This window comes from Engystomops pustulosus, chromosome 9 (genome assembly GCF_040894005.1).
Source record: "Engystomops pustulosus chromosome 9, aEngPut4.maternal, whole genome shotgun sequence".
Lineage (NCBI taxonomy): Eukaryota > Metazoa > Chordata > Amphibia > Anura > Leptodactylidae > Engystomops > Engystomops pustulosus.
The window spans coordinates 3,017,519-3,039,891 of NC_092419.1; the positions used below are offsets into that span (position 1 = coordinate 3,017,519).

The 22,373-nt window shown below is 52.7% G+C and overlaps 1 protein-coding gene across 1 annotated transcript in view; it reads right to left on the reverse strand.

Annotated features, from left to right (window-relative positions):
• Positions 1 to 14,262, reverse strand: part of LOC140077465 (uncharacterized) — a 29,094-nt gene extending 14,832 nt beyond the window's left edge. Inside the window, exons 1-3 of the mRNA XM_072124689.1 lie at positions 14,176 to 14,262; positions 11,779 to 11,829; positions 10,121 to 10,445 (exon numbers count right to left, since the gene is read on the reverse strand). Of these exons, the coding sequence (XP_071980790.1) occupies positions 10,121 to 10,445; positions 11,779 to 11,781 (328 nt within the window). The 5' untranslated portion in view covers positions 11,782 to 11,829; positions 14,176 to 14,262. The remainder of the gene's footprint in view (positions 1 to 10,120; positions 10,446 to 11,778; positions 11,830 to 14,175) is intronic.
• Positions 14,263 to 22,373: the final 8,111 nt, after the last annotated feature.

Genomic DNA, 22,373 nt, shown 5'->3' on the forward strand with positions numbered 1-22,373 from the left:
ATCCCTATCTATCACCGGCCTGTGCTCTGCACAATGCTGCACCTCCTACCTCTCCTCTAATCCCTATCTATCACCGGCCTTTGCTCTGCACAATGCTGCACCTCCTACCTCTCCTCTCATCCCTATCTATCACCGGCCTGTGCTCTGCACAATGCTGCACCTCCTACCCCTCCTCTCATCCCTATCTATCACCGGCCTGTGCTCTGCACAATGCTGCACCTCCTACCTCTCCTCTCATCCCTATCTATCACTATCCTGTGCTCTGCACAATGCTGCACCTCCTACCTCTCCTCTCATCCCTATCTATCACCGGCCTGTGCTCTGCACAATGCTGCACCTCCTACCTCTCCTCTCATCCCTATCTATCACCGGCCTGTGCTCTGCACAATGCTGCACCTCCTACCTCTCCTCTCATCCCTATCTATCACCGGCCTGTGCTCTGCACAATGCTGCACCTCCTACCTCTCCTCTCATCCCTATCTATCACCGGCCTGTGCTCTGCACAATGCTGCACCTCCTACCTCTCCTCTCATCCCTATCTATCACCGGCCTGTGCTCTGCACAATGCTGCACCTCCTACCTCTCCTCTCATCCCTATCTATCACCAGCCTGTGCTCTGCACAATGCTGCACCTCCTACCTCTCCTTTCATCCCTATCTATCACCGGCCTGTGCTCTGCACAATGCTGCACCTCCTACCTCTCCTCTCATCCCTATCTATCACCGGCCTGTGCTCTGCACAATGCTGCACGTCCTACCTCTCCTCTCATCCCTATCTATCACCGGCCTGTGCTCTGCACAATGCTGCACCTCCTACCTCTCCTCTCATCCCTATCTATCACCGGCCTGTGCTCTGCACAATGCTGCACCTCCTACCTCTCCTCTCATTCCTATCTATCACCGGCCTGTGCTCTGCACAATGCTGCACCTCCTACCTCTCCTCTCATCCCTATCTATCACCGGCCTGTGCTCTGCACAATGCTGCACCACCTACCTCTCCTCTCATCCCTATCTATCACTGGACTGTGCTCTGCACAATGCTGCACCTCCTACCTCTCATCCCTATCTATCACCAGCCTGTGCTCTGCACAATGCTGCACCTCCTACCTCTCCTCTCATCCCTATCTATCACCGGCCTGTGCTCTGCACAATGCTGCACCACCTACCTCTCCTCTCATCCCTATCTATCACCGGCCTGTGCTCTGCACAATGCTGCACCTCCTACCTCTCCTCTCATCCCTATCTATCACCGGCCTGTGCTCTGCACAATGCTGCACCTCCTACCTCTCCTCTCATCCCTATCTATCACCGGCCTGTGCTCTGCACAATGCTGCACCTCCTACCTCTCCTCTCATCCCTATCTATCACCGGCCTGTGCTCTGCACAATGCTGCACCTCCTACCTCTCCTCTCATCCCTATCTATCACCGGCCTGTGCTCTGCACAATGCTGCACCTCCTACCTCTCCTCTCATCCCTATCTATCACCGGCCTGTGCTCTGCACAATGCTGCACCTCCTACCTCTCCTCTCATCCCTATCTATCACCGGCCTGTGCTCTGCACAATGCTGCACCTCCTACCTCTCCTCTCATCCCTATCTATCACCGGCCTGTGCTCTGCACAATGCTGCACCTCCTACCCCTCCTCTCATCCCTATCTATCACCGGCCTGTGCTCTGCACAATGCTGCACCTCCTACCTCTCCTCTCATCCCTATCTATCACCGGCCTGTGCTCTGCACAATGCTGCACCTCCTACCTCTCCTCTCATCCCTATCTATCACCGGCCTGTGCTCTGCACAATGCTGCACCTCCTACCTCTCCTCTCATCCCTATCTATCACCGGCCTGTGCTCTGCACAATGCTGCACCTCCTACCTCTCCTCTCATCCCTATCTATCACCGGCCTGTGCTCTGCACAATGCTGCACCTCCTACCTCTCCTCTCATCCCTATCTATCACCGGCCTGTGCTCTGCACAATGCTGCACCTCCTACCTCTCCTCTCATCCCTATCTATCACCAGCCTGTGCTCTGCACAATGCTGCACCTCCTACCTCTCCTCTCATCCCTATCTATCACCGGCCTGTGCTCTGCACAATGCTGCACCTCCTACCTCTCCTCTCATCCCTATCTATCCCCATCCTGTACTCTGCACAATGCTGCACCTCCTACCTCTCCTCTCATCCCTATCTATCACCGGCCTGTGCTCTGCACAATGCTGCACCTCCTACCTCTCCTCTCATCCCTATCTATCACCGGCCTGTGCTCTGCACAATGCTGCACCTCCTACCTCTCCTCTCATCCCTATCTATCACCGGCCTGTGCTCTGCACAATGCTGCACCTCCTACCTCTCCTCTCATCCCTATCTATCACCGGCCTGTGCTCTGCACAATGCTGCACCTCCTACCTCTCCTCTCATCCCTATCTATCACCGGCCTGTGCTCTGCACAATGCTGCACCTCCTACCTCTCCTCTCATCCCTATCTATCACCGGCCTGTGCTCTGCACAATGCTGCACCTCCTACCTCTCCTCTCATCCCCATCTATCACCAGCCTGTGCTCTGCACAATGCTGCACCTCCTACCTCTCCTCTCATCCCTATCTATCACCGGCCTGTGCTCTGCACAATGCTGCACCTCCTACCTCTCCTCTCATCCCTATCTATCACCGGCCTGTGCTCTGCACAATGCTGCACCTCCTACCTCTCCTCACATCCCTATCTATCACCGGCCTGTGCTCTGCACAATGCTGCACCTCCTACCCCTCCTCTCATCCCTATCTATCACTATCCTGTGCTCTGCACAATGCTGCACCTCCTACCTCTCCTCTCATCCCTATCTATCACTATCCTGTGCTCTGCACAATGCTGCACCTCCTACCTCTCCTCTCATCCCTATCTATCACCGGCCTGTGCTCTGCACAATGCTGCACCTCCTACCTCTCCTCTCATCCCTATCTATCACCGGCCTGTGCTCTGCACAATGCTGCACCTCCTACCTCTCCTCTCATCCCTATCTATCACCGGCCTGTGCTCTGCACAATGCTGCACCTCCTACCTCTCCTCTCATCCCTATCTATCACCAGCCTGTGCTCTGCACAATGCTGCACCTCCTACCTCTCCTCTCATCCCTATCTATCACCGGCCTGTGCTCTGCACAATGCTGCACCTCCTACCTCTCCTCTCATCCCTATCTATCACCGGCCTGTGCTCTGCACAATGCTGCACCTCCTACCCCTCCTCTCATCCCTATCTATCACCGGCCTGTGCTCTGCACAATGCTGCACCTCCTACCCCTCCTCTCATCCCTATCTATCACCGGCCTGTGCTCTGCACAATGCTGCACCTCCTACCCCTCCTCTCATCCCTATCTATCACCAGCCTGTGCTCTGCACAATGCTGCACCTCCTACCCCTCCTCTCATCCCTATCTATCACCAGCCTGTGCTCTGCACAATGCTGCACCTCCTACCTCTCCTCTCATCCCTATCTATCACCGGCCTGTGCTCTGCACAATGCTGCACCTCCTACCTCTCCTCTCATCCCTATCTATCACCGGCCTGTGCTCTGCACAATGCTGCACCTCCTACCTCTCCTCTCATCCCTATCTATCACCTGCCTGTGCTCTGCACAATGCTGCACCTCCTACCTCTCCTCTCATCCCTATCTATCACCGGCCTGTGCTCTGCACAATGCTGCACCTCCTACCTCTCCTCTCATCCCTATCTATCACCGGCCTGTGCTCTGCACAATGCTGCACCTCCTACCTCTCCTCTCATCCCTATCTATCACCGGCCTGTGCTCTGCACAATGCTGCACCTCCTACCTCTCCTCTCATCCCTATCTATCACCGGCCTGTGCTCTGCACAATGCTGCACCTCCTACCTCTCCTCTCATCCCTATCTATCACCGGCCTGTGCTCTGCACAATGCTGCACCTCCTACCTCTCCTCTCATCCCTATCTATCACCGGCCTGTGCTCTGCACAATGCTGCACCTCCTACCTCTCCTCTAATCCCTATCTATCACCGGCCTTTGCTCTGCACAATGCTGCACCTCCTACCTCTCCTCTCATCCCTATCTATCACCGGCCTGTGCTCTGCACAATGCTGCACCTCCTACCCCTCCTCTCATCCCTATCTATCACCGGCCTGTGCTCTGCACAATGCTGCACCTCCTACCTCTCCTCTCATCCCTATCTATCACTATCCTGTGCTCTGCACAATGCTGCACCTCCTACCTCTCCTCTCATCCCTATCTATCACCAGCCTGTGCTCTGCACAATGCTGCACCTCCTACCTCTCCTCTCATCCCTATCTATCACCGGCCTGTGCTCTGCACAATGCTGCACCTCCTACCTCTCCTCTCATCCCTATCTATCACCGGCCTGTGCTCTGCACAATGCTGCACCTCCTACCTCTCCTCTCATCCCTATCTATCACCAGCCTGTGCTCTGCACAATGCTGCACCTCCTACCTCTCCTTTCATCCCTATCTATCACCGGCCTGTGCTCTGCACAATGCTGCACCTCCTACCTCTCCTCTCATCCCTATCTATCACCGGCCTGTGCTCTGCACAATGCTGCACGTCCTACCTCTCCTCTCATCCCTATCTATCACCGGCCTGTGCTCTGCACAATGCTGCACGTCCTACCTCTCCTCTCATCCCTATCTATCACCGGCCTGTGCTCTGCACAATGCTGCACCTCCTACCTCTCCTCTCATCCCTATCTATCACCGGCCTGTGCTCTGCACAATGCTGCACCTCCTACCTCTCCTCTCATTCCTATCTATCACCGGCCTGTGCTCTGCACAATGCTGCACCTCCTACCTCTCCTCTCATCCCTATCTATCACCGGCCTGTGCTCTGCACAATGCTGCACCTCCTACCTCTCCTCTCATTCCTATCTATCACCGGCCTGTGCTCTGCACAATGCTGCACCTCCTACCTCTCCTCTCATCCCTATCTATCACCGGCCTGTGCTCTGCACAATGCTGCACCTCCTACCTCTCCTCTCATCCCTATCTATCACCGGCCTGTGCTCTGCACAATGCTGCACCTCCTACCTCTCCTCTCATCCCTATCTATCACCGGCCTGTGCTCTGCACAATGCTGCACCTCCTACCTCTCCTCTAATCCCTATCTATCACCGGCCTTTGCTCTGCACAATGCTGCACCTCCTACCTCTCCTCTCATCCCTATCTATCACTATCCTGTGCTCTGCACAATGCTGCACCTCCTACCTCTCCTCTCATCCCTATCTATCACCGGCCTGTGCTCTGCACAATGCTGCACCTCCTACCTCTCCTCTCATCCCTATCTATCACCGGCCTGTGCTCTGCACAATGCTGCACCTCCTACCTCTCCTCTCATCCCTATCTATCACCGGCCTGTGCTCTGCACAATGCTGCACCTCCTACCTCTCCTCTCATCCCTATCTATCACCGGCCTGTGCTCTGCACAATGCTGCACCTCCTACCTCTCCTCTCATCCCTATCTATCACCGGCCTGTGCTCTGCACAATGCTGCACCTCCTACCTCTCCTCTCATCCCTATCTATCACCAGCCTGTGCTCTGCACAATGCTGCACCTCCTACCTCTCCTTTCATCCCTATCTATCACCGGCCTGTGCTCTGCACAATGCTGCACCTCCTACCTCTCCTCTCATCCCTATCTATCACCGGCCTGTGCTCTGCACAATGCTGCACGTCCTACCTCTCCTCTCATCCCTATCTATCACCGGCCTGTGCTCTGCACAATGCTGCACGTCCTACCTCTCCTCTCATCCCTATCTATCACCGGCCTGTGCTCTGCACAATGCTGCACCTCCTACCTCTCCTCTCATCCCTATCTATCACCGGCCTGTGCTCTGCACAATGCTGCACCTCCTACCTCTCCTCTCATTCCTATCTATCACCGGCCTGTGCTCTGCACAATGCTGCACCTCCTACCTCTCCTCTCATCCCTATCTATCACCGGCCTGTGCTCTGCACAATGCTGCACCACCTACCTCTCCTCTCATCCCTATCTATCACTGGACTGTGCTCTGCACAATGCTGCACCTCCTACCTCTCATCCCTATCTATCACCAGCCTGTGCTCTGCACAATGCTGCACCTCCTACCTCTCCTCTCATCCCTATCTATCACCGGCCTGTGCTCTGCACAATGCTGCACCACCTACCTCTCCTCTCATCCCTATCTATCACCGGCCTGTGCTCTGCACAATGCTGCACCTCCTACCTCTCCTCTCATCCCTATCTATCACCGGCCTGTGCTCTGCACAATGCTGCACCTCCTACCTCTCCTCTCATCCCTATCTATCACCGGCCTGTGCTCTGCACAATGCTGCACCTCCTACCTCTCCTCTCATCCCTATCTATCACCGGCCTGTGCTCTGCACAATGCTGCACCTCCTACCTCTCCTCTCATCCCTATCTATCACCGGCCTGTGCTCTGCACAATGCTGCACCTCCTACCTCTCCTCTCATCCCTATCTATCACCGGCCTGTGCTCTGCACAATGCTGCACCTCCTACCTCTCCTCTCATCCCTATCTATCACCGGCCTGTGCTCTGCACAATGCTGCACCTCCTACCTCTCCTCTCATCCCTATCTATCACCGGCCTGTGCTCTGCACAATGCTGCACCTCCTACCCCTCCTCTCATCCCTATCTATCACCGGCCTGTGCTCTGCACAATGCTGCACCTCCTACCTCTCCTCTCATCCCTATCTATCACCGGCCTGTGCTCTGCACAATGCTGCACCTCCTACCTCTCCTCTCATCCCTATCTATCACCGGCCTGTGCTCTGCACAATGCTGCACCTCCTACCTCTCCTCTCATCCCTATCTATCACCGGCCTGTGCTCTGCACAATGCTGCACCTCCTACCTCTCCTCTCATCCCTATCTATCACCGGCCTGTGCTCTGCACAATGCTGCACCTCCTACCTCTCCTCTCATCCCTATCTATCACCGGCCTGTGCTCTGCACAATGCTGCACCTCCTACCTCTCCTCTCATCCCTATCTATCACTGGACTGTGCTCTGCACAATGCTGCACCTCCTACCTCTCCTCTCATCCCTATCTATCACCGGCCTGTGCTCTGCACAATGCTGCACCTCCTACCTCTCCTCTCATCCCTATCTATCACTGGACTGTGCTCTGCACAATGCTGCACCTCCTACCTCTCCTCTCATCCCTATCTATCACCAGCCTGTGCTCTGCACAATGCTGCACCTCCTACCTCTCCTCTCATCCCTATCTATCACCGGCCTGTGCTCTGCACAATGCTGCACCTCCTACCTCTCCTCTCATCCCTATCTATCACCGGCCTGTGCTCTGCACAATGCTGCACCTCCTACCTCTCCTCTCATCCCTATCTATCACCGGCCTGTGCTCTGCACAATGCTGCACCTCCTACCTCTCCTCTCATCCCTATCTATCACCGGCCTGTGCTCTGCACAATGCTGCACCTCCTACCTCTCCTCTCATCCCTATCTATCACCGGCCTGTGCTCTGCACAATGCTGCACCTCCTACCTCTCCTCTCATCCCTATCTATCACCGGCCTGTGCTCTGCACAATGCTGCACCTCCTACCTCTCCTCTCATCCCTATCTATCACCGGCCTGTGCTCTGCACAATGCTGCACCTCCTACCTCTCCTCTCATCCCTATCTATCACCGGCCTGTGCTCTGCACAATGCTGCACCTCCTACCTCTCCTCTCATCCCTATCTATCACCGGCCTGTGCTCTGCACAATGCTGCACCTCCTACCTCTCCTCTCATCCCTATCTATCACCGGCCTGTGCTCTGCACAATGCTGCACCTCCTACCTCTCCTCTCATCCCTATCTATCACTGGCCTGTGCTCTGCACAATGCTGCACCTCCTACCTCTCCTCTCATCCCTATCTATCACTAGCCTGTGCTCTGCACAATGCTGCACCTCCTACCTCTCCTCTCATCCCTATCTATCACCGGCCTGTGCTCTGCACAATGCTGCACCTCCTACCTCTCCTCTCATCCCTATCTATCACTGGACTGTGCTCTGCACAATGCTGCACCTCCTACCTCTCCTCTCATCCCTATCTATCACCAGCCTGTGCTCTGCACAATGCTGCACCTCCTACCTCTCCTCTCATCCCTATCTATCACCAGCCTGTGCTCTGCACAATGCTGCACCTCCTACCTCTCCTCTCATCCCTATCTATCACCGGCCTGTGCTCTGCACAATGCTGCACCTCCTACCTCTCCTCTCATCCCTATCTATCACCGGCCTGTGCTCTGCACAATGCTGCACCTCCTACCTCTCCTCTCATCCCTATCTATCACCGGCCTGTGCTCTGCACAATGCTGCACCTCCTACCTCTCCTCTCATCCCTATCTATCACCGGCCTGTGCTCTGCACAATGCTGCACCTCCTACCCCTCCTCTCATCCCTATCTATCACCGGCCTGTGCTCTGCACAATGCTGCACCTCCTACCTCTCCTCTCATCCCTATCTATCACCAGCCTGTGCTCTGCACAATGCTGCACCTCCTACCTCTCCTCTCATCCCTATCTATCACCGGCCTGTGCTCTGCACAATGCTGCACCTCCTACCTCTCCTCTCATCCCTATCTATCACCAGCCTGTGCTCTGCACAATGCTGCACCTCCTACCTCTCCTCTCATCCCTATCTATCACCAGCCTGTGCTCTGCACAATGCTGCACCTCCTACCTCTCCTCTCATCCCTATCTATCACCGGCCTGTGCTCTGCACAATGCTGCACCTCCTACCTCTCCTCTCATCCCTATCTATCACCGGCCTGTGCTCTGCACAATGCTGCACCTCCTACCTCTCCTCTCATCCCTATCTATCACCGGCCTGTGCTCTGCACAATGCTGCACCTCCTACCTCTCCTCTCATCCCTATCTATCACCGGCCTGTGCTCTGCACAATGCTGCACCTCCTACCTCTCCTCTCATCCCTATCTATCACCGGCCTGTGCTCTGCACAATGCTGCACCTCCTACCCCTCCTCTCATCCCTATCTATCACCGGCCTGTGCTCTGCACAATGCTGCACCTCCTACCTCTCCTCTCATCCCTATCTATCACCAGCCTGTGCTCTGCACAATGCTGCACCTCCTACCTCTCCTCTCATCCCTATCTATCACCGGCCTGTACTCTGCACAATGCTGCACCTCCTACCTCTCCTCTCATCCCTATCTATCACCGGCCTGTGCTCTGCACAGTGCTGCACCTCCTACCTCTCCTCTCATCCCTATCTATCACCGGCCTGTGCTCTGCACAGTGCTGCACCTCCTACCTCTCCTCTCATCCCTATCTATCACCGGCCTGTGCTCTGCACAATGCTGCACCTCCTACCTCTCCTCTCATCCCTATCTATCACCGGCCTGTGCTCTGCACAATGCTGCACCTCCTACCTCTCCTCTCATCCCTATCTATCACCAGCCTGTGCTCTGCACAATGCTGCACCTCCTACCTCTCCTCTCATCCCTATCTATCACCGGCCTGTGCTCTGCACAATGCTGCACCTCCTACCTCTCCTCTCATCCCTATCTATCACCGGCCTGTGCTCTGCACAATGCTGCACCTCCTACCTCTCCTCTCATCCCTATCTATCACCGGCCTGTGCTCTGCACAATGCTGCACCTCCTACCTCTCCTCTCATCCCTATCTATCACCGGCCTGTGCTCTGCACAATGCTGCACCTCCTACCTCTCCTCTCATCCCTATCTATCACCGGCCTCTGCCTGTGTGTGACTTGCAGAAGAGAATTCCTGAGGGCGGGGACTGAGGAAGATGAGAGAGATGCTTGCGGTGTGTGACTTGTTGCTTGCTCCCTCATTCTCTTCAGCGAGTCACACACTGTCAGCATCTCTCTCAACACCCTCACTATATTCCCAAGGATAAAGACATCTAGAAGGTTCTGTGTGTGGTCTGGGAGATGGTCGCTGGTGACTGGAACATTATATAACCACTGTTACCTCCTGTGTCCCCACTTCCTTCTCATAGATTGTAAGCTCTTGTGATCAGGGCACTCACTCCTCTTTGACCATTTAATTACTCTGTAATGTCTTGGCTCTGCCCCCATGATCTGTACAGCGCTGCCAAATATCTTACTGAAAGGGATGTCTCCATCATCCCGGCCGCGCTCCTGCACGCAGGGCTCCTTCCCGCGCTCAATCCGTGATATTACTTCTGGTTTCAGATAAAAACGACCTAAAATGATTAGAAAGTGTAGAAAAGGAAAGACACGTGAAATATCCGATGTACAGAACACAGAACTTGAGTCTGGTGTCACAGCCTCCTCACCCAGGGAGCGCACGGCCCGGTAATTCTCCATCATCACATCCTTGTAAAGTCTCTTCTGCTCGGTTCCTAGAAAGCTCCATTCTTCTTCAGAAAAATAGACGGCAATATCCTCAAAATCTTTAACCCCTACATCCTGCAACACAGAAGACAGGATCAATGTATCCTCCACTATGCGCTGAGATGTCATGTGAATGGAGCGCAGGAGCAGGACATGCGCAGCTACTGCTTCAGTCACTTCTATGCAGCATCTGCTCCTATCCGGCTTTCTATAGGAGTCAATGGAGGTGCAGCTGAGCACGAGATCCGAGTATTGCACATCAGATGGTCGGACGCCACAGGAGCGGCTCATACAGATCTAATATGTATGGGAAGCCTCAGGGAGATGCCGCACATTACCGTTTTGACTCCATTTTGTAAGCGCACTGGGGCGGCCCGCTGCCGATCGAATATCCGTTTATATGCAAACACATGCAATCATTGCCGGTGTCTTGTATTGTGTAAATGCGAGACACCGGGCGCTGATTGCCGATCGCATGCGTTGCCGCAGGTTACCCCAGTGTGATGCCACCCATGGCGTTAAAAACAGATGCGTTTTAAAAACGGATCCGTTTTTTAACCGTTTACCAGGCGTTTGGTTGCTTACAACCTGTTTATCTATTAAGATATTAGGGAAAAAAGTGAAAACCGCCACGTGTTGGCATCATCCTCACTGCAGCACATGTGAGACGTGTGAAGATTTCGGTGAATGTCCTATCACACAGGCTCAGAATTTATATACAAAAGGGTTTTTTTGTTTTTGTTTCTATCTTCAGACTGAGCCCAAATACTCGTCACACTCGGGAGGAATTGGGCATCAAACGTTGCACAGCGTATTATCATTTTAGTCATTATGAAATTGTCAGTTTTGGCCTAAATGAATGTATTTTCCAAAAAAAATTTAAAAGTTTCTAAATCGCAGGTCCATATTGTTTTATCCCATGTGAAACACTTAAAGGGTTAATAGACTTAATAGAAGTTGTTTTACATACATCGAGGGGTGAAGTTTCTATAGTGGGGTCATTTATTGGACACCAAACTACCCACAGGTTCTTATGGACTGGTGGTTTAGTGTCCCAAATGGCGCTGTATGATATTTTTAAGTGGCCATATACAACCCCCCCCCTCCGTCCCTGCGTTGCGCCTGTGCATTCGGCGCAGTACACCTCGGCATCACCACGTAACGCTGTAGGTGCGGCGCGTAGGCAATAAAGCGAGTTTCACTTCCCACATTGCGAGAGGAGGCGTCGGATCTTCGGATGTGAGTGTCAGGTGCCTCCGCAGACTCACATCCTGGTAATTACACATCCTGTACAGCCCTCAGGTCCATCTGGGACCAATAATCACAGGTCCAGAATGTTTAGGGTCCCATATGGACCTGACAAGTCCTCGGAAAAGAAGTGAGTCCAAACATGGACAGAGACACCCACCATCACTCAGCGCGGGGCCAATCAGCAACGGAACTCCTGCTCCAGGGGTCTCTGCAAAACAGAAGATAAGAATCACATGCAGGATGGAGATCGGACATATCTGACGGCAAAACACAAGGAATGCGGATAAACTGCTCAGAAATATCAGGGAGTTAAAACCACATGGGGAAAAATTCTATAAAATTTTGGCAGATTAAGAATCTGTGATGTTTTTTTCAGGCAAAATACTCTAATTTAATGTTTTGCTATAAATATTATATGAGCACCGGATACACCCGAACTCCCGATACACCCGAGCTCCCGATACACCCGAGCTCCCGATACACCCGAGCTCCCGATACACCCGAGCTCCCGATACACCCGAGCTCCCGATATACCCGAGCTCCCGATACACCCGAGCTCACGATACACCTGAGCTCCCAATGTACCCGAGCTCCCGATATACCCGAGCTCCCGATATACCTGAGCTCCCGATACACCTGAGCAACCGATACACCCGAGCAAACGATACACCCGAGCAACCGATACACCCAACCTCCCGATATAAACAAGCTCCAGATACACCTGAGCTCCCGATACACCCGAGCAACCGATACACCCGAGCAACCGATACACCTGAGCAACCGATACACCCGAGCAACCGATACACCCGAGCAACCGATACACCCGAGCAACCGATACACCCGAGCAACCGATACACCCGAGCTCCCGATACACCCGAGCTCCCGATACACCCGAGCTCCCGATACACCCGAGCTCCCGATACACCTGAGCAACCGATACACCCAACCTCCCGATATAAACAAGCTCCCGATACACCCGAGCTCCCGATACACCCGAGCTCCCGATACACCCGAGCTCCCGATACACCTGAGCTCCCAATGTACCCGAGCTCCCGATATACCCGAGCTCCCGATATACCCGAGCTCCCGATACACCTGAGCTCCCGATACACCTGAGCTCCCGATACACCCGAGCAACCGATACACCCGAGCAACCGATACACCCAACCTCCCGATATAAACAAGCTCCAGATACACCTGAGCTCCCGATACACCCGAGCAACCGATACACCCGAGCAACCGATACACCTGAGCAACCGATACACCCGAGCAACCGATACACCCGAACAAACGATACACCTGAGCAACCGATACACCCGAGCTCCCGATACACCCGAGCTCCCGATACACCCGAGCTCCCGATACACCCGAGCAACCGATACACCCGAGCTCCCGATACACCTGAGCAACCGATACACCCAACCTCCCGATATACCCGAGCTCCCGATACACCCGAGCTCCCGATACACCCGAGCTCCCGATACACCCGAGCAACCGATACACCCGAGCTCCCGATACACCTGAGCAACCGATACACCCAACCTCCCGATATAAACAAGCTCCAGATACACCCCAGCCCCCGATATACCCGAGCTCCCGATACACCCGAGCTCCCGATACACCCGAGCTCCCGATACACCCGAGCTCCCGATACACCCGAGCTCCCGATACACCCGAGCTCCCGATACACCCGATACACCTGAGCAACCGATATACCCAACCTCCCGATATAAACAAGCTCCAGATACACCCCAGCCCCCGATATACCCCAGCTCCCGATACACCCGAGCTCCCGATACACCCGAGCTCCCGATACACCCGAGCAACCGATACACCCGAGCTCCCGATATCACTGAAATCCTGATGTACCCAAGCACCTGGTTCACCCGAGAAAACTAGAAGGGGGGGGGGGTGAGGACTAGGGGAGGAGAGGACTAGGGGGGGGGGGGGTGAGGACTAGGGGGGAGGAGAGGACTAGCGGGGAGGGGAGAGGACTAGCAGGGGGGACAGGACTATCAGGGGAGAGGACAAGTGGGAGGGGGACTAGCAGGGGGGGGGGTGTTTAGCAGGGGGCTAAAGAGGAGCTTTGTGACTGATACCTTTTATCTGCATAATGTTTATGAATACGTTTTGTGTTATTGGGGTGAGGAGGGACATTGTTTCATTATGTGACTTGTGCCGGTGACACATCCGGAGGGATCTGCTGCTCCTATAGATTTCTCTCTGTAATCCTTTATCATTACATTTGTAGAATCCCCTCTACACGGGTCACGGCTCCTCGGAGACCCCGGGGCTATGACATCACGTAGAGGCTGATGATGTCATCACTACTGACAGGAGAGCTGCAGAACTATAACTCCCAGCATGTCGGGTCGCAGGATGCATTACTTGCATGAGCTTCTGACCAGCAGTAGAACTACAAGTCCCAGGCAGCACGCGGTGCAGTCTCTATACACACGGGGCAGGTCTCCCGCACGCATGAGCGGCGCGCGGGTCACGTGATGCACGCGGCTCCGCACATAAATACACAATAACACCAAAAATGAGCACATACCTGGCCGCTGCCGCAAACCACCGCGTCACGTGACCCAGCCGCTTCTTGGTTGGCTCGCCGAAGTGTGACGACATTGCTGCCGCTTGGATTTCTGGGTCAGGTAGTTCTTATCGCCGTAGACTCCATTATTAAATAACCACTCTGGACTACGGTTCCCAGAGAGCGCGCTGTGAGGGGCGATCACATGACACGCAGCAGCCAATGAGCTTCCAGGATCCTTGTTGTCCGTTTTGGCGGGCAGTGCGTGAGGGTGGGGATAGTTTACGGACGGCGGCAGGTTTTAGGGGGTGGCGTGAGGTTTTCAGTCTCTGGTACCATCAGAGATAGTTATAATAAGCTTCTGGTCATGAGGTAAAAACAAGGTCTAGTTATTTGCAAGAATTACATTTGTTTTGCAAATAAAATTAGAAATGTATCAATAAAGTTGGTTCAGGGAAGGAACAACGTGAGTTCTGGTGGTAAACGATGCGAAACCGGTGTCACCCGCTCCCGATCACAAGCGTTTTGCTGTAAATGAATCTGCGAGCAGCACAAGCTCCTTCCTGCTGAGCCTGAATTGCATTTCTGAGGCTGCGGTCGCATGTTTTGCTAGCATTGCATTCACAATGCGGCACAGGGGTTGGGCCTCGGCCCGATCGCATATGCATTTCCAGGGAATCGCATGGATTTTGCCAACTTCACCGCATTTGGAATTTTTTTTCCAGCTTCCCACTACATGGAATAATAAATAACGTCACTGAGAAGTAAAATTTGTTACAATTTTACTTCTCCTCTGCAACCCACACACGGCTCAGGTAGTGCAGCTCACTCAGGATTGCACAGAGATTTTAGCTTTGGCCAGAAGGTTTGCTGTGTCTGTCAGTGTAGTGTCAGTACCAAGAGGCAGGTCAGTACACCAGGAGATGTGGAGGAGATACCAGGAGCCATGCTAGTACACCAGGAGATGTGGAGGAGGGGATACCAGGAGCTTGGCTAGTACACCAGGAGATGTGGAGGAGATACCTAGAGACAGGCCAGTACTCAAGGAGATGTGGAGGAGGAGATACCAGGAGACAGGCCAGTACTCAAGGAGATACCAGGAGACAGGCCAGTACACCAGGAGATGTGGAGGAGATACCAGGAGACAGGCTAGTACACCAGGAGATGTGGAGGAAATACCAGAAGACAGGCCAGTACACCAGGAGATGTGGAGGAGATACCAGGATACAGGCCAGTGCACCAGGAGACGTGGAGGAGGAGATACCAAGATACAGGCCAGTGCACCAGGAGACGTGGAGGAGGAGATACCAGGAGACAGGCCAGTACACCAGGAGACAGGCCAGTACACCAGAAGATGTGGAGGAGATACCAAGAGAACGGCCAGTACACCAGGAGATGTGGAGGGGATACCAGGAGACAGGCCAATACACCAGGTGACATGGAGGAGATACCAGGAGACAGGCCAGTACACTAGGAGACATGGAGGAGGAGATACCTAGAGACAGGCCAGTACACCAGGAGATGTGGAGGAGGAGATAACAGGAGACAGGCCAGTACACCAGGAGATGTGGAGGAGATACCAGGAGACAGGCCAGTACATCAGGAGATGTGGAGGAGATACCAGGAGACAGGCCAGTACATCAGGAGATGTGGAGGAGGGGATACCAGGAGATGTGGAGGAGATACCAGGAGCCATGCTAGTACACCAGGAGATGTGGAGGAGGGGATACCAGGAGCTTGGCTAGTACACCAGGAGATGTGGAGGAGATACCAGGAGACAGGCCAGTACTCAAGGAGATGTGGAGGAGGAGATACCAGGAGACAGGCCAGTACACCAGGAGATGTGGAGGAGATACCAGGAGACAGGCTAGTACACCAGGAGATGTGGAGGAAATACCAGAAGACAGGCCAGTACACCAGGAGATGTGGAGGAGATACCAGGATACAGGCCAGTGCACCAGGAGACGTGGAGGAGGAGATACCAAGATACAGGCCAGTGCACCAGGAGACGTGGAGGAGGAGATACCAGGAGACAGGCTAGTACACCAGGAGACGTGGAGGAGGAGATACCAAGATACAGGCCAGTGCACCAGGAGACGTGGAGGAGGAGATACCAGGAGACAGGCCAGTACACCAGGAGACAGGCCAGTACACCAGAAGATGTGGAGGAGATACCAATTGAACGGCCAGTACACCAGGAGATGTGGAGGGGATACCAGGAGACAGGCCAATACACCAGGTGACATGGAGGAGATACCAGGAGACAGGCCAGTACACCAGGAGATGTGGAGGAGGAGATAACAGGAGACAGGCCAGTACACCAGGAGACATGGAGGATATACCAGGAGACAGGCCAGTACACTAGGAGACATGGAGGAGGAGATACCTAGAGACAGGCCAGTGCACCAGGAGATGTGGAGGAGGAGATACCAGGAGACAGGCCAGTACACCAGGAGATGTGGAGGAGATACCAGGAGACAGGCCAGTACACCAGGAGATGTGGAGGAGATACCAGGAGACAGGCCAGTACATCAGGAGATGTGGAGGAGGGGATACCAGGAGATGTGTAGGAGGGGATACCAGGAGCTAGGCTAGTACACCAGGAGATGTGGAGGAGATACCAGGAGACAGGCCAGTGCACCAGGAGATGTGCAGGAGATACCAGGAGACAGGCCAGTACTCAAGGAGATGTGGAGGAGGAGATACCAGGAGACAGGCTAGTACACCAGGAGATGTGGAGGGGATACCAGGAGACAGGCCAGTGCACCAGGAGACATGGAGGAGGAGATACCAAGATACAGGCCAGTGCACCAGGAGACGTGGAGGAGGAGATACCAGGAGACAGGCCAGTACACCAGAAGATGTGGAGGAGATACCAAGAGAACGGCCAGTACACCAGGAGATGTGGAGGGGATACCAGGAGACAGGCCAGTACACCAGGAGATGTGGAGGGGATACCAGGAGACAGGCCAATACACCAGGTGACATGGAGGAGATACCAGGAGACAGGCCAGTACATTAGGAGACATTGAGGAGGAGATACCTAGAGACAGGCCAGTGCACCAGGAGATGTGGAGGAGGAGATACCAGGAGACAGGCCAGTACACCAGGAGATGTGGAGGAGATACCAGGAGACAGGCCAGTACACCAGGAGACATGGAGGATATACCAGGACACAGGCCAGTACACTCGGAGACATGGAGGAGGAGATACCAGGAGACAGGCCAGTACACCAGGAGATGTGGAGGAGATACCAGGAGACAGGCCAGTACACCAGGAGATGTGGAGGGGATACCAGGAGACAGGCCAGTACACCAGGAGATGTGAAGGGATTACCAGGAGATAGGCCAGTACACCAGGAGATGTGAAGGGATTACCAGGAGACAGGCCAGTACACCAGGAGATGTGGAGGGGATACCAGGAGACAGGCCAGTAAACCAGGAGATGTGAAGGGATTACCAGGAGATGTGAAGGGATTACCAGGAGATAGGCCAGTACACCAGGAGATGTGGAGGGGATACCAAGAGAACGGCCAGTACACCAGGAGATGTGGAGGGGATACCAGGAGACAGGCCAATACACCAGGTGACATGGAGGAGATACCAGGAGACAGGCCAGTACACTAGGAGACATGGAGGAGGAGATACCTAGAGACAGGCCAGTGCACCAGGAGATGTGGAGGAGATACCAGGAGACAGGCCAGTACACCAGGAGATGTGGAGGGGATACCAGGAGACAGGCCAGTACACCAGGAGATGTGGAGGGGATACCAGAAGACAGGCCAGTGCACCAGGAGACATGGAGGAGGAGATACCAAGATACAGGCCAGTGCACCAGGAGACGTGGAGGAGGAGATACCAGGAGACAGGCCAGTACACCAGGAGACAGGCCAGTACACCAGAAGATGTGGAGGAGATACCAAGAGAACGGCCAGTACACCAGGAGATGTGGAGGGGATACCAGGAGACAGGCCAATACACCAGGTGACATGGAGGAGATACCAGGAGACAGGCCAGTACACTAGGAGACATTGAGGAGGAGATACCTAGAGACAGGCCAGTGCACCAGGAGATGTGGAGGAGGAGATAACAGGAGACAGGCCAGTACACCAGGAGACATGGAGGATATACCAGGAGACAGGCCAGTACACTCGGAGACATGGAGGAGGAGATACCAGGAGACAGGCCAGTACACCAGGAGATGTGGAGGAGATACCAGGAGACAGGCCAGTACACCAGGAGATGTGGAGGGGATACCAGGAGACAGGCCAGTACACCAGGAGATGTGAAGGGATTACCAGGAGATAGGCCAGTACACCAGGAGATGTGGAGGGGATACCAGGAGACAGGCCAGTAAACCAGGAGATGTGAAGGGATTACCAGGAGATGTGAAGGGATTACCAGGAGACAGGCCAGTACACCAGGAGATGTGGAGGGGATACCAGGAGACAGGCCAGTACACCAGGAGACATGGAGGAGATACCAGGAGACGTGGGGGGGGCCGTAGGAGGGCAACAACCCAGCAGTAGGACCGGTACCTCTGCCTTTGCACAAGGAGGAACAGGAGGAGCCCTGCAAAATGTCCACCAGCAGCCACAAATGCACAAACAGAAACTGACTCCATGAGGATGAGGGGCCGATGTCCACAGATGTGGGTTGTGCTCACAGCCCGACGCTGTGCAGGACGCTTGGCTTTCGCCAGAGATCACCAGGATTTGCAGATTCACCACTGCTGCCCGAGCTCTTCACAGATGGAAGCAGGTTCACACGGAGCACATGTGACAGAGTCTGGAGGCTCTGTGGAGAGCGATCTGCTGCCTGCAACATCCTTCAGCATGACCGGTCCGGCAGGGGTCAGTAATGGTGTGGGGGCCGCACAGTCCTCCATGTGATCGCCAGAGGGGCCTGACTGCTATAAGGTATCGAGATGAGATCCTCAGACCCTTGTGAGATCATATGCTGTGCGGTTGGCCCTGGGTTCCTCCTAATGCAGGACAATGCTAGACCTCATGTGGCTGGAGTGTCAGCAGTTCCTGAAAGATGAAGGCAATGAAGCTATGGACTGGCCGCTTATTCCCCAGACCTGAATCCTATTAAGCACATCTGAGACATTGGGGGACATTTACTTAACCCCTTCCCGCACCCTGACGTGATTCTACGTCATAGGATGCGGGTAGTTCCCGCACCTTGACGTAGAATCACGTCATGGCGATCGCCCGAGCTCAGAAGCTGAGCCCTTGCGATCGCCGCGGGATCCCAGCGGTACGCGGTAGCTGGGATCCCGCAGTACCAGCCGGGATCGCGACTATCGCGATCCCGACTGTTTAACCCTATAGACGCCGCGGTCATAGTGACCGCGGCGTCTATGGTGTATTGGCGCGACGATCGGCACCCTCCGTGCAGGGCACGGAGGTGCCGATCGTTGCCATGGCAACCTAGAGGCACGATCAGGCACGATCTAACAGTGCAGCTGTCAGCCTATGCAGAATGCATAGGCTGACTATGTCATATGCTGCAATACATTAGTATTGCAGCATATTACAATGAACAAGTGATCAAATGATCACTTGTTCATGTCCCACCCTGGGACAAAATAAAACAGTAAAAAAAAGTTTAAAAAAAAGGTGCAACTAAAAAAAAATTATTTAAAAAGAATAAAAGTCCCCTTAAGTCCCGTCCCATGCAGTAATCATATAAAACATAAAAAAGTGAAAATCACCAAAAAACCCACAACATATTGGGTATCACAATGTCTGTAACAACCCGTCAAATAAAATAAAATGGTCACTGAACCCGTACGGTGAACGCCGTAAAAAAAACACAAAAAAACCTCACAAAAATTATTAAATTTTCACATCTGACCGCATAAAAAGTGCATAAAAAGTGATCAAAAAGTAAAATGTACCCCAACATGATACCAAGAATAAGTACAGCTTGTCCCGCAAAAAATAAGCTCTAAACCAGCGCTGTAAACAAAAAAATATAAATGTTCTGCCCATTGTTACATGGCGATACAAAAACAAGTAAATGTCTCACAAAATGAGTTCTATATTCTGCAAAACAAGTTAACCATAAAAAAGGCATGTAAATGGGGTATCGCCGTAATCGTGATGACCCGTAGAATAAAGAGAACACATTATTTTTATGGTACGGTGAATGTCCGAGGAAAAAAATGCTAAAAACCATAAACAAGAATTAATGATTTTTTTAACCATCACCAAGAAAGAGTTAATAAAATCTGATTATTGGCTATTGAGCCCCCCCGTAAATGATGTACCTGAAAAGTGGATCTCATCCACAAAAAAATAATCCCCCATATGTCCAAATTACAAAAAAATAAACATTTTATAGCCTGTAAAATGTGACATTGCAGATCTGCTCTGAATGGTGCCTCCTTCCGTTCTATGCCCGGCTGTGCGCCCATACAGCAGTCACCACCACATATGGGGCATCCTCATACTCGGGAGACATTGGGTATCAAACTTTGTGGAGTTTTTTGTCATTTAATGCTTTGTGACGGTTTAATTTTTGGCCAAAATTAATATATTGTCTAAAAAAAATGACAGCTTGTAAATTAGACCTCCATTTTGTTTTAACCACTGTGAAGCATCTAAAGGGTTAACATACTTCTTAAAGTTGATTTTTTACACATTGAAGGGTGTAGTTTCTAAAATGGCATAATTTATGGGGGTTTACTGCTGTTTAGGCCTCTCAGAGTCAGTTAAAGCTGAGCAGGTGCCTCTAAATAAGGGTTTTGGCGTTTTTCATAAAAATGAGAAAAATTGCTCCCAAAATTCTGAACCTCCTAACAACCTAGAAAAGAGAGAAGATGCATAAAACCCTATGCCGATATAAAGCAGACATTCGGGAAATGTTAGTTATAAAGTTACTTGGGTGCTATGACTATCTGCCTGAAAAGCAGAACATTTTGAACTATGAAAATGAAGAATTTTTAGAAATTTTTGCCAAATTTAAGTTTTTTTCATAACTTAACACAAAAGATATCATCAAAATTTTAATATTACTTTGAAGTACAATGTGTGACGGTAAAACAATCTCAGAATCCCCTGGATATGTTAAAGTGTCAAAAAGTTATAACCTCCTATAATGACACAGGGCAAATTTTAAAAATCAGGCCTGGTCCTAAAGGTCTAAAATGGCATAGACACGAAGGGGTTAAAGTGTCGGTGTGTGCATTGGCTTTGTTACCGACCTGCTCTCGGAAAGAAGATACACATGTAATATTGTGTAGCTGTGCAGAGACATTTCTGGCGCCGAGACCATTTTCTGTCCCTGGGACCAAAATCTGTCCCGAGCACCAGAAATGTGTCCAACAGTCCCTGCTAGACCAGTTTTCTTTTGGTCTACTTTCCGCCAGTTTACAGCGCCCAAAAATGGCTGTGACACATATTAATTCTGTCTGAGTTTCCACTCCGCCAAAGCCACGCCCCTTTTCGGAGAAGAGTCGGAGCAGACGGAAAAAGTCATTTTTTCCGGTGCCACCAGCTAGTAAATAGGTCTGAGAGCAGAACATGTGGTGAGAGCGCCACAAAACTGGCGGAAACACCATAGTAAATGTCCCCCATTATGTCTCGCTCCACCCACCAACGTCACTTTGCACCACAGAATATCCAGGAGTTGGCGAATTGTTTAGTCCAGGTCTGGGAGGACATCCCTCAGGAAACCATCCACAATCTCATCAGGAGCATGCCAAGGCATTGTAGGGAGGTCATACAGGCACGTGGAGGCTGCACACAATACTAAGCCTCATCAGGAGCATGCCCAGGTGTTGTAGGGAGGTCATACAGGCATGTGTAGGTCACACACATTACTGAGCCTCATCAGGAGCATGCCAAGGTGTTGTAGGGAGGTCATACAGGCATGTGTAGGTCACACACATTACTGAGCCTCATCAGGAGCATGCCGAGGCGTTGTAGGGAGGTCATACAGGCATGTGGAGGCCGCACACAATACTGAACCTCATCAGGAGCATGCTGTGGTGTTGTAGGGAGGTCATACAGGCACGTGGAGGCTGCACACAATACTGAACCTCATCAGGAGCATGCCGAGGCGATGTAGGGAGGTCATACAGGCACGTGGAGGCCGCACACAATACTGAGCCTCATCAGGAGCATGCCCAGGTGTTGTAGGGAGGTCACACAGGCACGTGGAGGCCACACACACTACTGAGCCTCATCATGAGCATGCCAAGGTGTTGTA